This window comes from Alosa pseudoharengus, unplaced genomic scaffold, assembly GCF_046254945.1.
Source record: "Alosa pseudoharengus isolate Yale_2024_CS ecotype anadromous, Long Island Sound unplaced genomic scaffold, YU_APseudo_1.1 YU_APseudo_1.1_scf_5, whole genome shotgun sequence".
NCBI lineage: Eukaryota > Metazoa > Chordata > Actinopteri > Clupeiformes > Clupeidae > Alosa > Alosa pseudoharengus.
This window is the reverse complement of record NW_027468837.1, coordinates 383,323-400,345: the sequence shown is the minus strand read 5'-3', so window position 1 is coordinate 400,345 and position 17,023 is coordinate 383,323. Positions and strand designations below refer to the sequence as shown.

General features: G+C 39.0%; 1 protein-coding gene across 4 annotated transcripts in view; it reads left to right on the top strand.

The window, feature by feature from the left end:
- Positions 1–788, top strand: part of usp48 (ubiquitin specific peptidase 48) — a 253,629-nt gene extending 252,841 nt beyond the window's left edge. For 2 of the 4 annotated variants that reach the window (XM_076268712.1, XM_076268713.1), the window contains one exon: positions 103–788. In XM_076268712.1, coding sequence (XP_076124827.1) covers positions 103–125 — 23 coding nt within the window. In that variant the 3' untranslated portion in view covers positions 126–788. The remainder of the gene's footprint in view (positions 1–102) is intronic. The other 2 variants (XM_076268710.1, XM_076268711.1) reach the window with 2 other exon arrangements.
- Positions 789–17,023: the final 16,235 nt, after the last annotated feature.

The window sequence follows — 17,023 nt, the reverse complement described above, 5'->3', positions numbered from 1 at the left end:
GAACCATCTCTATTTAGATTTACATTAGGACTACGTTTGGGTAATTCCACTTACTGAACATTACTTATTTTTCCCTTTTGTTTGATTGTTTGTTTGTTTCAGGCACAGGGCTCCTGGGACACTGAAAAAAACCCATCAGATTCTGGATTCATGTTCATGTCTTGATAAAAATTAGAATATTTCCAAGATTGGATGATAGGGTAATTTCTAAGATGGGAATTTCGATTTTATGTTTTTTATTATTTTTCATCATTGTCATTGAACTTTGACTGTAATGCCAGTTCTACAGATGTGTCTTTCATTGAGTGAACAGAGAAATTTGTTTTGCTTTTGTAAGACTAAAGTTGTTTTGCAAAGACATGCAATTGTCTCCTTGAGTGATATGTGAAATCTTCCATAGCAATCCCTATCTTTTCACTTGAAGGAAAGGGTTTTGTGGGGAAATTACATGATGTCTTCTAATTATCTTCTTAAGGTGACACATATGTTCTCTCCATCTTGATGAGTGAGATATGTTGAAGCATCCATGAGAAACTTAAATAATGAAAATGACCTTTCCTTGTATGCCTAAGATTCAACAGTGTATGGATGTGGGAGTTACATGCACTATGAGTGAGAACTTGAATGGTGTTAAAAGTGTTTTTGAAACAATTTACCTGCAATCTTGAACAGGGTGCAGAAGTTGGTGTGTAGCTTTCTTTATGATCTTTCTTATGAGCAATAAAATTATTCTTCCCTAAAAAATTTCCTGTTTTTTGAGCATTGTAAGTTTTCACTAGACAGACCGCTTCTCAAATCACAGTTAAGATTGAGAGTGGGTCTAGAAAGGCTTAATTGACCTATGACTTCCAGGGACGTAACCAGCAGTGAAATTAAACTTAAATTGGTACATTCATCATCATCATCTTCAACAACCAGTTTTTATTCAGGGAGAAATTGATTGAGCATCGAGCTCCTTTACAGCAGTGCCCCGAGTTTACAGAACAGACAACAACAATAATCAAAATAACAAAACAAGAACAATGAAAATATATAATATAAATAATAATAATGATATAAAAGGTTTATTATAAGTCAAAGCAAGAACATTGTACAACAGCCATATCATCAATCATACCCTTGAATTGGTCTAATTTTCTAATTTTAATAATTCTTGCAATTTGTTCCATGTATTAGATGCAAAAAATGTAAAAGCTAATTTACCAAATTCAGATTTAATTTGAGGAGTTTGAAGAGATATAAATCCCTGTGAACGTGTATTGTGGCAGATTGATTTCATGTTCAGAAGAGAAGTCAGGTAAAAAGGTAACTTTCCCAGGAGGCAGTGTTTTTCCCTCCTATCATAGAGGGAAGACTATCCTAGATTTTGGTATAGTTTACAGTGATGAGTTCTAAACCCATCCCCAGTTATTAAACGTAGTGAACTGTGGCTAACTGCATCAAGTTATTTCAGTGTGGAAGCATATACTGTACACAATGTCACCATAGTCTAGGACTGACATTATAGTTGCTTAAACAATGGTCATTCTGTTTTCTAAAGAGAAGCAGGACCTAATCCTGTAAAGTGCACCTCATTTAATTTTTACCTTTTTTGTGAGATCAAGCACATGTGTTCTAAATGATAGTTTGTTATGTAGCCAAATGCCCAGATGTTTGTATCAAGAAACTTGCTCAATTTGTGTCCCATTCAGGGAACAAATGTTATAGGCATCAAGGTCACACTTTCTCGATCTAGTAAAGATCATAAATTTAGTTTTTGCTTCATTCAGAACCAGTTTAAGAACTTTCAAGGATTTCTGCACACAATCAAATGCACTTTGAAGATATGACACTGCTTGCTCTACAGATGGGACATAGGCATAAAGGATTGTGTCATCTGCATAGAAATGCACTTTACAATTTTCTACTGAAGCACAGATATCATTGGTATACAATGTAAATTGCAGTGGCCCCAAAATGTATCCCTGTGGAACACCATTATTTAGTCTCAATGGCTCTGAGGTTGATCCTGTCACATCTACCCACTGTGTTCTAGTCTTAAAACTATTAAAAGGAAACTTCATCTAGACCAAAAGTGGTCCGTTTTTCCAGAAGTAACCTGTGATTAACAGTGTCTCAAGCCTTTGACAAATCAATAACCAAAGCTGCACAATGTTTCTTACTGTCAACAACAGTAGCTATATCATTTACTACAGCAGTTGCTGCTGTAATTGTGTTGTGGCCAGCTCTGAACCCAAATTAATAAGGACTTATAGAATATGATGACAAAAAGGAACAAAGCTGTTCATTTACAAAGGATTCTATTATCTTTGCTAAACATGGGAGCTTGGAGATTGGCCTATAGTTATTCAAATCACTTGGGTCTCCTCCTTTATGTAAGGGGGTCACTAGGGCTGATTTCCAGACTTCTGGAATAGAACCAGAGCAGAATGTTAAATTAAAAATGTGAGTCAGAGGTTCAGCAATGACAGGGGCTGCAATGTTTAAGAGATGTGGGTCTAACTGATCTGTACCCAGAGAGCTTTTCATACACTTGGAATTACACAATCCATAGAGAACCTCAGATTGGTTTACTGGTCTGAATGAGAAGGGAGGGTTATTTGGCCTACTTCAAAATAAAATCCTTTTTTCCTCAGGACAACCTCAAAAAATTGATAAAAGGATTTTAACAACATATTACAAATCTAGTAAAATCTGACCCCAGTAAAGGGGTCATTTTCAAAATGTCATCGAAGATGAGTGCCGGAAGCAAATTTTTGCTATATCTACTGTATATATTTTTGCATTATTCAGCCTAGTTTCTGAATCATATTCACCTTATTCCGTCATGCCCATTTTATACATTTATTTTCTTCCGCCTTGTGCTCAATCTACTATTCTATTAGTCTAATCCAGGGGTCTCAAACTCCCGGCCCGCGACGTATGTCAAAAAAATAATGTAGTCCGGCCCTTGAGGGTATTTTTTTAGTTGCGACAAACAACGATACTGATTAAAATAGACGATAGATCCAAGTACGGTGACATCTCATTTGTACTCTCCTCCACTATTTGCTATACATCCAGAGCTTGATTCAAACACAAAATCGCTGCACAAAGTTTTCGAGAAACACAAAGACGTGCATTTGTAATGACACGGAAGCATGCAGGCCATAGTCTTACAAATTGAAGCAGAAATAGGCCTACACCAAATCTTGAAAAACGTTCACGTGTGATGAAGTCTTAGGTAGGCTATGTTATTCACCTATTCTGATTCTGAAGGAGAATATCCTTTTGGAGATTATGATCGATCGTCTATTGACAGTGATAGTCACAGTGCGTCTGTGAATGGAGGTGCGTCTTTGCGTGTATACGACGGTGTCCAGTAAGCATAGGCTACCATGCTTATTTCGACCCTCTGCCCAACATAGCTTGGAGGTTGCAGTGATAATCGTGGTGATAATGTCCGTAATGGACGTGGTACAGACAGCAGGGCTAGTAGAAATAGGGCTCTGAAGAACTACAAAGTCATCCGCGATAGGAACTGATTTGACCAGGATACTTTATTAGGCCTTGTGGTTATAGGCTAGTAATAGTTTACTATTGTTGGTATACATCTTAGGTGTTTTCCTGTTATGTGTAATATGACAAAAAAAGAAAGTAAACCTGCTCAAATATGTTCATCCAGTATTTACTGAAAGGTGCATAATTTGAGGTGCTTGCCATCCAGTGGCAAATTAGATGGGTAAATTTACCCTCTTCATAAACTTTTGTTTATACTTAAAAAAAATTACATTTACAGTAGGACTTTATCTCTGACCACTTTCAAGCCATGGCCTTTTGAAATTTTAATATAGAAATCCAATGGTGTTGCTTTCTTAACCCTGACGCCTAGTTTGCCAGGTTTAAAAAAGTTATGAGAGGAAAATATTTTTATTTGGTGTGAAACACACACATAGGCCTACCTGTTGTTATGCTTTTTTGTTTGTTTTTATAATTTGTATTCATTTTATCATTATTTTATTTATAAGCTAAGGTTGCTAGCACAGGTGTCTAAAAATAGATAAAAAGACTTGCACTTTCTGTTTATAGTTTTTTGTTTGAAAATACAGTATTTGAAAAAAAACATTGCATTTTAGGAAATAGCCATTTTTTTGTGTTGTATTATCCTTTAACACTGACGTGGCCCTCCAATCAGATGACACTGGCAGAAGTGGCCCCCAGCTCATTTGAGTTTGAGACTCCTGGTCTAATCTATTAGTCGGCTAGTTCCGGCTAATTAGCCTCAATGGGAAAACACGGCAGAAGAGGATGGAGAGGCTAACTTGGGAGGAAACAAAAAAATGCCATCAGGAGGTCAGATTGTACTTCACCACCCAAGGCTATTCACCTCTACAGAGTGAGTAGATGATATGTGGCTGTGGCCTCCCGTATCGTATGAAGATATATTTTAGAGATGGACTGGCCATTCTCAGCACAGTATGTTAATATATAATTGTCATAATATATTCTTATAAAGTGCCTTCTTTATTTCTACCCAAAACCCAATGCATTAACTGATTATTTAGTGTCCAAAATGTTAAAACCAAAACACTTCCGAACTTGCAGATCATATCTGATCGGTTTGGCAACCATGGTAACTATGTTTAGCAAGTCATTACAGGACAGTTGCTACTAAGTCAGTGTTCCCCTAACTTCAGATAGGAAAGGTGTATTACAGAAATTAATTAATCCAAATTAATCACCAAAATCCTAAATAAACGTTCCTAATTTTGGGATGACCCATAACATATGATGCTAGTCATCTCGATAGAACTCTACTATCTCATGTATTGCAATGGATATACTGCTCAATGGGAAGTTCAAGGACAAAGCAGAAAAAGATGGCGCCCCCCATGTTTGCTGGCAGAATGAGGTGAATATATCCCACTAAAGTATCAGTCCAAAATTTTCCAAGATTTATAGTAATTGACCTCTTGCCTGGGGGTTTGACTGATAGCCAGTCTGACCAGAGGGGCCCATATGATGCCCCTTTACTATGCACAATTTTGGCTAAAACAGTAATCAGACAGCAGTATGTAATGTAGGTGAATGCAGGAAAATGCAACATGGGCTATACAGTGCAACCGGAAAGTTTTCAGACCCTTTCAAGTTTTCTACATTTTGTTTTGTTTTTTAGACTACTCATCTTAAAATGGATACAATTAATTTTTTTCCTCATCCGTCTACACACAATACCCCATCACTCCAAAAAAAAGCAGGTGTTTGGAGTATTTTGTAAATTTATAAATAATAAAAGACTGAAATATTCCATTTACAAAAGTATTCGGTATTTGTTATGACACTTGCAGTTGAGCTCTGGTGCATCCTACTTCTATCAATGGTCCTTGAGATGCTTCTACAACATTATTGGAGGGCCACCTGTGCCTAAATCAGGGGGTCAGGATTTGAAGGGTTAGCTTCAGCCACTTAGCATGGCATTTGGCCGCCGACATTTTTGAAAACATGGCGTTACATGGTTGCAACTTCCGGCACCAGTTTTTACATCGTTGTTTGTCGCTACCAATTTGCTGATTGGTAGATGACGGCTAATGCACGAGTTTGGTGTTGGGCACGAGCGTCCTCACGCATCCATGTTGGTTTGCATTTCTTGAAGACGACAAATAAAACAACTAACTACTTGGATTAAGCTACTGATACTTGACTTAATGCCTACATAGTAGGCTGTATTATACTGGACTTTGTGGTAAATAAAAGTAAGATGTAAATGTCATATTAGGCTATTATTTGCCTTATGTGTGGGTTGACAAGGTAACTGACTATGACCATACATTTTAGCAGATGTATAACAATGACCTATATCCAATTATTAGCCTACTCATTGCGTTGTGTATGAAAACTATTTTAAAACGCACAGGCTGTAGTTCCTACCTGCAGTCCATGACAACGCAACGTCTGGATCAAGTAACCTATGTCTCCCCAAGTGACTTAAAACTAAACAAATGTCAATGACTTATTTAGTTTGCTTTCTTGCAACATTGACATGATTAGGCTATACATTTAAATGGCGAGGCTGCCAGTCGAGGCAAAAGCCAAATATCCAACAACAGTTGCAGACTATGCCTGCTCGAACCACAATACCCGAGGGATGTGCGCTTCTATCGGTACATTTAACTTACGTTGGCTTCATTTCGTTTGCCTGCAAATGTAGCCTAGGTTTAACAAGCTGCAAATTCACACTGGGTGAAGCAAAAATTCCAGCTATCCACAAGTTTCTTACATACCATGTCTACTTAATTAATAGTCATTTTCGTTGGATAGCCTATTGCGTAAGCAACCTGTCCAAATATAGCATTTAGGGATCATTATTTGTGTAGCCTAAAGTGACTCAATATTGATTCGCATTGTTTATTATCACATATTAACATCACATTAAATAACCTATGACTTCAGAGACAGGGCAAACTTCAACCACCATTCCCAACCAATTAAATAAATTTGCGCTTATAACGAGGTGAAGCACGTTCCTGAACAACTTCTTTTCCTCTGAGGGAATGTCCAATCTTCATCAACGACATAGTATACCGTTGTACCTTACGTTGTCTCCGTCTGTAATGTGGAATCTAATAGGCTAATTCTAGCTGGTGCCGGAAACGAACACCCATGAAACGCCATTTTCGTAAAGATGGCTGTGGTCAATTTCAAACTTTTTTGGCTGAAGTAGCTAGCCTAGCATGGGCCATTGAAATGAATGGGGGCGGGATTTAGTCACTCTCTCCAGTTATATATAATACCTCCATGGCCTAAATTAATTCATTGAACATTATTAAGAGCGGCACACATCTTTATATAAGGTCTCAAATTGATGGTGTATGTCAGAGTGAAAACCAAGCCACGGGGTTGAGAGAATTGTCCATAGGCCTGCGAGACAGGGTTGTGTGACGACACAGATCTGGGGAAGGATACTAGAACATTTCTGCAGCCACAGAGCATGGTAGCCTCCATCAGTCTCAAATGGAAAACAACAGTCTGAAGGGCCTTGGTCAGACAGGTAACCAAGGACCCAATGGTCACTATGAATGAGATCCAGAGTTCCTTTGAGAGGATGAGAGAAGCGTAAAGAAGGACTAACATAGCCCACCTGGTCCCTCAGTCACGAGTCATCTCTAAGGAGGAGGTTGAATCTGCTCCTGACGACTCTCACCTAAGCGTAAACACGATATGTTAACATCTTTGTTAACATCTTTGCTCCACTACAGTAGGTGTACACAACCTGCAGAAGGATGTTAAGGGGCTAAGGGATACCTATGAGAAAGCAGAAAATGAAACTCTTAAAACTATCCAGGATATAGAGGTTGAGGTCACACAGATTTGGGGAGTATCACTTGGGCATGGATCTTTGATCATGGGGCAAGGCTGCAAAAGGGGGACTGAGAGAAAGTGGAATAGAGCATTATGTCCAATATTCCAATATGTTCCGCATTAGGCCCAATATTCCAATATGTGGTTTAATGTTCTGCATTTCTCACTAGTGGGTCACTTTGACACTAAAAGTATGATTCTACGTCATGACCCTGTATGATATCTGTACTGTTCTTCTAAACATGGATAATGTAAGGCGTCAGGATAATGTTTGCATCAACAGCCATTTGCGTCATTGATTAGGGTAGACTGGATGGCTTCTGACTTTGCCACTGTTACTGTATGATTATCTATCCTTTGCTGATGTGTACTTAAACCCTGTATAATTCTGTGTCATGTCAGAGACACATTCTGGAGTACATTGTGCTTTTTGTGTGCCTTTCTCCTGTATACAGCCAAATTAAACTGCCTCTTGATTGTACTTCTACAGTATGTGACTGGATCTTGTGTCTCACTTTGGTATGCATTAGGCCATCCTTAAAAATATTCTTGTTTGCAGTAACAGCCAAAAAAAATAAAATGGGTCGGTAGGTAGGTCAATATTTTTTTTCAAGATTTAAAGTAAAGATAAAAGTAAAATTTTGGTCATTGTGATTATGTAGGTTTTAAACAAATGTGCGTATTGTGACGTGACTGACTGGGTCTTCAACCTGTGCCTTCAGGCGCACCATTGCAAACCTCATTCTGACGCAGGTAATATAGACTGCAGGTTATATAGACCAGCCTTTCTCAAACTTCTTTAACCTGAGACACAGTAATGGCAGACTTTGGGGTCATAGGGTCCACCTACCCATACCCAACCCCCATAAATAAATCATTATCACAATTATTATTATGCCTATATTGTTATACATGCACACTTCAATGTTTTTAAAGTGCTAACATTGTGAAAACATGCACATCAGAGGACTGCTTGTAAGATATAATTGTTTTTAATTGCTTTTGCATGGTTGCATGATGCTTGCATGAGAAATACTTCTCAAAACAACAGCAATTATATGGGTGCTATTGTTTTGGGATGTTTCCGTCATGCAAGCATCATACAGGTAGGCAAATGGAGAAAATGTTGTTTAATGAAATTTAATTTCAATGCCTGAATGTATGGAAACACAATACCAGCTTTTGTGTTAGGTAAAAGGTGGAGCAGATAGGTGTAAATCACTGATCTGTAGATCTTTAACATAAAGACTAAGGCTACAGTAGCTTTTGGCCACGTTATATTCAAATTTAACTATACAATACTCAATGCTATACAGTGTATTATACAGTCTCTGCTCTGTTTCTATGGAAGTTCAATGTCGTTCTATTAAATGTTGTTAAAGGGGACATATTATGCAAATTTCACTTTTTGCATCCTTTTGTACCTCCATTTGGGTCTCTACTGCTCCTAACAACACTCCACGCGTGCAAAAAAGCCATCCATGCGTTTTCTGTGAGTCAGTTGAACGATTTTGGTGTCAGGAATCATAGGCTTCTATGAGCCATTTTCTGGCTCCCTTAACCTGACGTCAAAATAAGGGAATTTGCATAGAACCACCCTGGCGCCACCCCTCACCTCTCAACCCCCATATAGCCCCACCCACCCAATTAGTTGAAGATCCGCCATTAGTTTGCTGGTTTAACGAGCACGGACACCAAGCGCAATGACTACAAGCAAGAGCAAGTCACACATGAAGTGTTGTGTTGTTGGCTGCACAGATCAACACAAATCCTTGCACTTTCTCCCAGCCAAAGACGACAGAAGAACCGAGTAGCTCCACTTCATTTTCGATGGCCATATTCCAGCAACAGTCGGGAAAAATTTTGTGGTGTGTGCGAACCACTTCAAGGCAGACTGCTTTGAAAACATAGGACAGTACACTGCAGGATTAGCCATCAAACTTCGTTTGACAGAGGGATCTGTACCTACTGTTCGTGGCAAGTCACAAGATGAGAGACATGTAAGTACTTTCAAATAATGACTTTTGTGTTTCTATCACAGTTAAGCATGAAGTAACGTTAGGCTGTTTGTGTTTTGCCATTTAGCACAAGCTAACGCAAACATTACGGCTAACTTCAGCCCTGCATCTGCTTGGAGTGAGCATTTCCTCCATTCCAAATTGCAAATGCAGCACACAGCCGAAGTATTGTATCTCATATTTGACAATCCCAGTCAATAATATCTGAAAGTAATGATTGTTAAAATGTTGTCTAGAAGCTAGACCATTAAATATTGTCATGTTATTCACAATGGAGGCCACCGACAGCTAAAAGCCCTTAGGGACCGTTCGTTATTTATAAACGGGGTCACCGGAGGAAAATAGGGGAGGGTCATGTCTTTTTATTCTTTGTTGAGGGGAGGGTCACCTAACTTTTTTTTGTCTAGAAGGGAGGGTCACCCATCTTTTGTATTAATGAAAACAGCAGAAAATCAAAGTGGCTTGCTTGATTGTTGATTTCTGTCGCCATATAACGTTCTCTTTCATTCCATAGCTCTGTCAACATTGAACAATGAAAATAAGGGAGATTTCCCGGGTTTCTCACGCAAAATACGGAAAATGTCAACATTCGTCCCCATTAACGTTGAAAGGGTTGGAGCAACAAAGTAGCCTACTTTATTCACGCCTAACAGCCTATATCCATTTGGTCAACTTTATCCAGCCCTAAAAAAGCTAAATTTAACTTTGGTTTACTTGTAGTTTACCGTGTAGCCTAACTTTAAACAGTCTGCATGCTTAACATAGCCTAAAGCATACTTGTGCTTCATTCATCCACACATCCAGCTCCTAACGTTTTGACAAGCATTTCTACCAATTGACCTTGTTCCTGCCCATCTCTAGCTTTGCTGTCTCCATCCTTTCTATTTTTGTTGTTTGCAAAAAAATATATAGTATTTATTGGTAACCAGCAACAAGTGCAATTTGTTATTCGCTGTCATTCTCTCTCCTGCCAACAAAAACGTTCCAAGTAGCAGTGCGTAATTCTGCTTCATAAAGTTGAACAAATACATTTGGTCATATAAATAGCCAGTTTATGGTCTACAGTGTAGTTGGTAAGTTATGGTAGGCCAACTTGGAGTGAATATACAGGGGGAATTCTTTGTCTAGCTGAGTAGCCTGGCAGGTGCGCACATACCCTACGGCCGAACACTGCAAGTGCTAATAATTCGTGCTCTCACGACAACCACGTCGTTAACTTAAATAGGCCTAGGTTAACATCACTCTGAGTTCGCATTCAAGCAAGCAAAACGATGATTTGAATACATCTGTTTCTCTGGAAGGGCAAGGGGTAACAACAGGACAACACAGAGACAGGCCAGAATGCAGGACTAATGTTATGAGAGTATTACACTAATATGGGATATTCTACGGAAAAATATTTTAAAACGGCAAGACAGCGGGGAAACGTTAAAATGATAAACCCGGAAAAAGTTGGCATGTTAGGTATTTTTCGGTCCCTGTGATTATTTGTGAAATTGTGCAAACGGCCTTTTCAAGTCATTTGAGAAGGAAGAAGTGTAGCAAGCTCCCAAATTGACGCTCGTCTGAGAAATTGAGTTTTGGATAATGTTCAGCTTCGGCAGCTTTACAATGACTGAGGAAGCCTAGAGACGAGTCCATAGCAACAAGTTCATGTGTTAAATTTGTTATTACCCAGTGTGCTTTGTTGAATGGTCTCAATGCTTTATTTTTTTATTTCATGTGAATAATTACTAGAGGAGTAACTTTTCAAGTAGGCTAATGCAGTTGCAGGAAGTGTGCATTTAGTTTCCATTGTGTTTCCACAACAATGTTAGTGAGTAAATACTGAAATGGCCACCATCTTGGTGAAGTGTGATGTGTAAGATCAGAAAGCAGAGGTTAAATTTAGGGCGGTAGCATATGTTGATGTGTTTTCATAGCGCGGAAGACATCGACAATTGGCCAGGGAGGGTCATGTCATTTTTGAAAATGCTGCTGGATAACATTATTATCTTTGTTAACATAGTTAGCATAACTGCTAGCAAACATTAGAGCCATTTCAACTGTCAGTTATCGTCAACTATCTACCTAAATAATTTAACCATTTAAACTATTCAGTCATTCCGAGAAGAGATTTGAAAGTAGAAAAAAGTTTTCTACTGTCAGTGGCGCTCTTAATCTTGCTATGATAGAATGCCTTTTTTGCAAGTGTAACAGTGGATGAAAAGGATGACAGCAAAGACTGGTAGTTACTAAGATCATTTCCATCTCTGGATTTACGCCATTTCCTCTCAGCAGCTCTAAGTTCCTTTCGTACTGAGACTATACTGTTCGTCAGCCATGGATGGCGAGGTTTAGAACGAGTAGGTCTTGAGGAAAGAGGACATGCTGCATTCAGACAAGATGCCAGTGTAGAGCAGAGAGTCTCTGTAGCGTCATTAACCTCAAGTGCCAAGAATGAGCTAGGAGTAGGTAAAGCAGATGTTACTAATGTTGCAAAATGGTCGCTTGAGAGGCTTCTGAGATTACGCCGGAACGAAATTATCGGAGGAGGAGCTGCTGGGTTATCCAGGAGACGCACAGAGAATCTGATAAAGTGATGATCCGATACATGTAATGGATTAACCAAAACGTTGTCTGTATTACAGTTACATACCAGAATTAAATCAAGATCTTTACCAGCCTTGTGAGTAGAAGGACTGTGGACACGTGTGATATTAAATGAGGAGAGTAAGGACAGGAAGTCAATTGAAGATGAGTTATCCAAATGAATATTAAAATTGCCAAGGATTAATAATGGGCATGCATCCATTGGAATAGCAGACAGTAGAATGTCCAACTCGTTCACAAAGTTCCCAATTTTCCTGGAGGGCGATAAATAACCACCAAGTATAATTTGTATGGTTCAGTTATCATGATGGCATGATATTCAAACGAGTTGTGGACCTGAGCAGGCAGCAACTGTGTAAACCTCCAATCATCAGAGACGAGAAAGCCTGTCCCGCCTCCTCTACCAGACGAACGACTGGTATGCGAAAAAGCATAACTGGTCGACAACGCTGCAGGCGTGGCAGTATTCTCCGGCCTAATCCACGTCTCTGTAAGCGCAAGCAATTGAAGCGATAACTGTGAGGCCAGAGCAGGAATGAAGTCCGCTTTATTCACTGCAGATTGGCAAGTCCACAACCCTACAGAAAAAGTAGGACAAGCCTGCTGAACTGATTGTTGCCTTTCAACACCAGTACGCTTATTAACCTGACCGGATACAGGGATATGTTGAAGGCACATTATTAGAAGGATTGTCAGCTAACAAGGTGAGACAAGAGTGAAACTTATCTGAGAGGTGCCTTGCTTGTGTCCTTGCTCGGTGGACTCGTCGCAGGTAGACTCGATTCGTCTTGACACGAGTAAGTCTTCACACAAGGACGGCTGCACACGAGCGATGACGCCTCCGCTGACGCTCCAGCACAATAACCACTTTAAATGCTAGTCCTAATTGATCACACGGAAAACCACCCCCTCTAAAAACTCACGACACCAAGGCCAGTCTAAGCGCAATTAAACATCATATTTTTTGCATTTTCATGCACTGTATTTCCTTCAGGAAATGCTTTTCTAGTTATTTTTCATATTTTTTTTAGTCGCGGAGGGAAAGCGTCCTTTGGGTGACTGGTCCACGATCAGGAAATTTAGTTTTTGATTCGAGACATGTCAAGTCATCACAAGTCAAAGAGGCAAAGTCCGAGTCAAGTCTCGAGTGAATAGTATTCAAGTCCAAGTCGAGTCGCAAGTCATGCAGAATTTTATCAAGTCAAGTCTGAAGTCATTAAAATCATGACTCGAGTCCAAGTCATGTGACTCGAGTCCACATGTCTGGTGCTATACATGTGGCACAAACAATGTTTGAGTTTGTGGACTAGCCATAGGCTGAATGGAGCTGGTAAAAAAAGATCATTATGAGAACGTGTGGACAGTGGCACAATGGGCTTAAAGTGACAGTGCACCATTTACAAATGAGATAAACAGCATCAAATGTGTAGTATTTCTTAAGAAATTAATACTTTAAAACAAAATTACTGTCATTATTATCTTTTAAATAATATAAAAGTGTTGACCTTGGCTTCCCTTATGAGTCGCCACTGGCAGACAGCCTAATAATAATATAATACCGATAATAATAATATAATAATAATAATAATAATAATAATTGTTTGCAGGCAAATCTGTGGCATAGCGCAGTGAAATGCCATCAGTCAAATTATTACTCATCCTACAGTGGGCTCCGCAATTTGGAAAAACAATATATATATTTGCAGCTGTGCTGAGTGTCATGTAGCTATACGTTTTGTACAGATTACTCAGGTATGCACATGTGTATATTACACAGGTATGCGCATGTCGTAAAAGATTGCAAGACAGAAACATTGAACATGTTTTAATCTGTATTTATAAAAAAATACTGTGGATTAGATGTAAGTGCTAAAATTATGATCGATAGTCTAATAATGGCATTATTAAGTGAAGAGAACCTGATGACTTGTTTAGGACTTGAAAAAGATTGGGACTTGGACTTGGACTCGACTTGGCTTGGATGTGACTTGGACTTGGACTCGACTTGCCCTTCTCTGTATTTACTTGGGACTTGACTTGGACTTGACTGCTAAGACTTGGGACTTACTTGTGACTTGCCAAACAGTGACTTGGTCCCACCTCTGGTCTACTGTCTGCCAAATTTGGGATTGAGGAATAATCGAACAGACCACTGGGAGGTGGGGGAGGGGGGCACCAGAGGGAGACTGGAGAGAGGGCTGCACAGGAGATTCACCTTTTTCTCGACTAATTTGGTCTAGGCCTTTATTACTTTTGTATTGCTTTTGCATATTAACATGCTTTAGACATATTTTATTTGTTATTAATACTAGTAGCCTATTGTGGTGATTTTTCACGACCCAGATTTTTTGGTGGCCCCCCAGGCACTTGGTGCCCTACGCGCAGTGCGTGATGTGCGTGTGCGGAGCGCTGGCACTGGATGTCCTGTCATGAAGTGCCTTGCGACTGTGCCGCAAATTCTTGGATTCTGCCATAGACCTCAATGTTAAAAAGGGAGCCCGATCACTGCATAAATGGGGGATAGTGCCCCCCCCCCCCTCGCGGGGCGTGTACTACTGCTACCCTATTTGCATACATTACCGGGGGCAGGAAATGGCCTCTCAGGAAGTATCTTCGTAATCAACCATTTTTGCTACTACTACTACTACTACGTTATGACGTTAGCAAAAGCCGAGCGTTAAACTAAATTAGCCTATGTAAGCTAGCAGGCTAACGGTATAAATTAGTTTTACGGGCGGCAGATATATCAGACCAGACACTATTAATGGTTACAACAATGGTATAATTAGATGGTAAATTGTTTATATCTCAAATCTACAAATCTAAGCAAAATAATGTCACACAAATTACATTTATACCAGATTCAGCAGCCATTACTGATGTCGTCCTCCATCTTTGTTTACTTTTCACAGCTGTTTCAGATGTTGCCGCAAAGGATTATGGGTAGGAGGGAGCATGAAGTGTGCATTGATGCTGCCTCCAAAAATGACAGTTAGGCCTATTCGGGAAATCTAAGATATCTTAAAAGGCAGCAAAATTCTTTTTTTTGGTTTCAAACTGAACTTGCTGCCCCGCTCCCCAGTTAGATATTTTAAAAACCAGCATTTGTACCTGTTTCGAACAGACCCTGTGTCTCTCCATTTTATAAGGATATAAGGCACATTCCATCCAACTTTCCATATCTACTCTGTCTCAGGCTTTAAGCATACAACCTGGCTCTCTTCAAGACTATAGATCCTTTTCAGCTGTTTCCTCTTCCCACAACTGTTTAAAAATAAGTCCTCACTACTATAATTCACTATTAAATTATTTAACTATTTAAACTATCCAACTATTTAACTGTTTAGCCATTCTAAATGTCAGTTATCATTAACTATGACTCTCGCCAACTGTTTCCTCTGCCCACAACTGCCACTTTACCATTGTCTTCTGCCTCACTGTTTGCGTACCACAGCCGAACTGTGACCACACTTATTCCTTTCTTAATATAGTTATTTATACATAGATATATAGACTTTATTCTTGCACTGTTGCACTGTTTGACTTACTCATTTGCACCATCACCATGACACTCATTCACAAAGAGCACCTTACCTTACCTTATGCACAGAGGACCACAGGCTCAGTCCCTGCTTAAGTCATTGCAAGCGCACCTGATTGATTAAGACCATCATTTAGCTTCCCATAAGAAAATGCATCATATTACCCAGCAATTAAGTCAGGATGGTTTGCTGTAGGATATAATGCATGGAAAAACTAGACACACTTGATATTCAGTGATTGATGTGTTGTTTTGTATTTGGTGATTTTGGATAAGCACTGAGACAAGTTGAGACACTTGGAAACGCCTAAACATACCATATGAAATCTGCTCTGTAACACCTGTAAACCGTTACCTATAATCTTCAAAATTTACACACATTCTACCATGATGTTGTTGAATCATGAAGTGCAGTTTTTAATTTCCTAAGACTCTCAAAACCAGTTCCACACTACAATAAACAAACAAAACAGTAGGCGTTTTGTATTTTTTTGCTTTTTTGGCTTTTGCAGCTGTAGAATTGAACACAGAATTAACTTAATAAAATACTGAATATGTTTGAAGTTGATGGCCCAGGTGTCCTATTTACTTTAACCTGTTGGTGCAGTAGGCAAAAATGGGCAATTTCCGCCTATATTGGATGGTTTCATTTTAAACTTAAATATCTATGGCTCTACAAATTGCATAATAATCAGTTATGGATTAATCACCCACTATGTGGATACTGTTTTTTAGAATTGATTTAGATTAAGTTTTATTTAGTATAATTTGTATTTTAGTATATTTAGTATATTTAGTATATTCTTTATCTTCTACAGTCCTTATTGCTTAGTTGTGTTTTTTTATATTATATACTAACTGACTGCTCAACCGTTTGGTAGAGCACACTTTAAGACACCATATCTTACCAAAAAATCAAACTGTTTTAAAATTAAACATATGGAGCCATATCTACCACTTGAGTACTACATGTTAAGCACAACATATTTGCTCAGTACCTCTGTAATGTCGAAGGCCACACCTTCTCAACATACGCGATTTTAAAAATTAATTTACGCGATTTCGGCCATATGTAATCTAACATGACATGAGACATGTCCCACCCTCCTCATTAGTATGGTGCCCAAGCATAATACATTGGGTATTGGTAAATAGTGTATATGGCTAATACCGTTTTGGGCTATCATGTCATGAGGAGGGTGACAAATGTCAAAACCCAGTTCACATCTTGAGGGTATATGCTTTCAGACTATGTATGGTTTAGGTGGTTTAATGAGTTTTTCCTCCATGGTACAGCCCAAAATGTATCAGCCCATACGCTTAATTTACCAATACCCAATGTGTGATGCATGGGCAGCATACTAATGAGGAGGGTGGGACATGTTTCATGTCATGCTAGATCACATCCTGAGAGTGTAAGCTTTCAGAAAATATATGGTTTATATGGTTGAACCAGTTTTTCCTTAATGGCACAGACCTAAAGGTATCACCCATATACTCGATTTACCAATACCCAATGTGTTATGCATGGGCT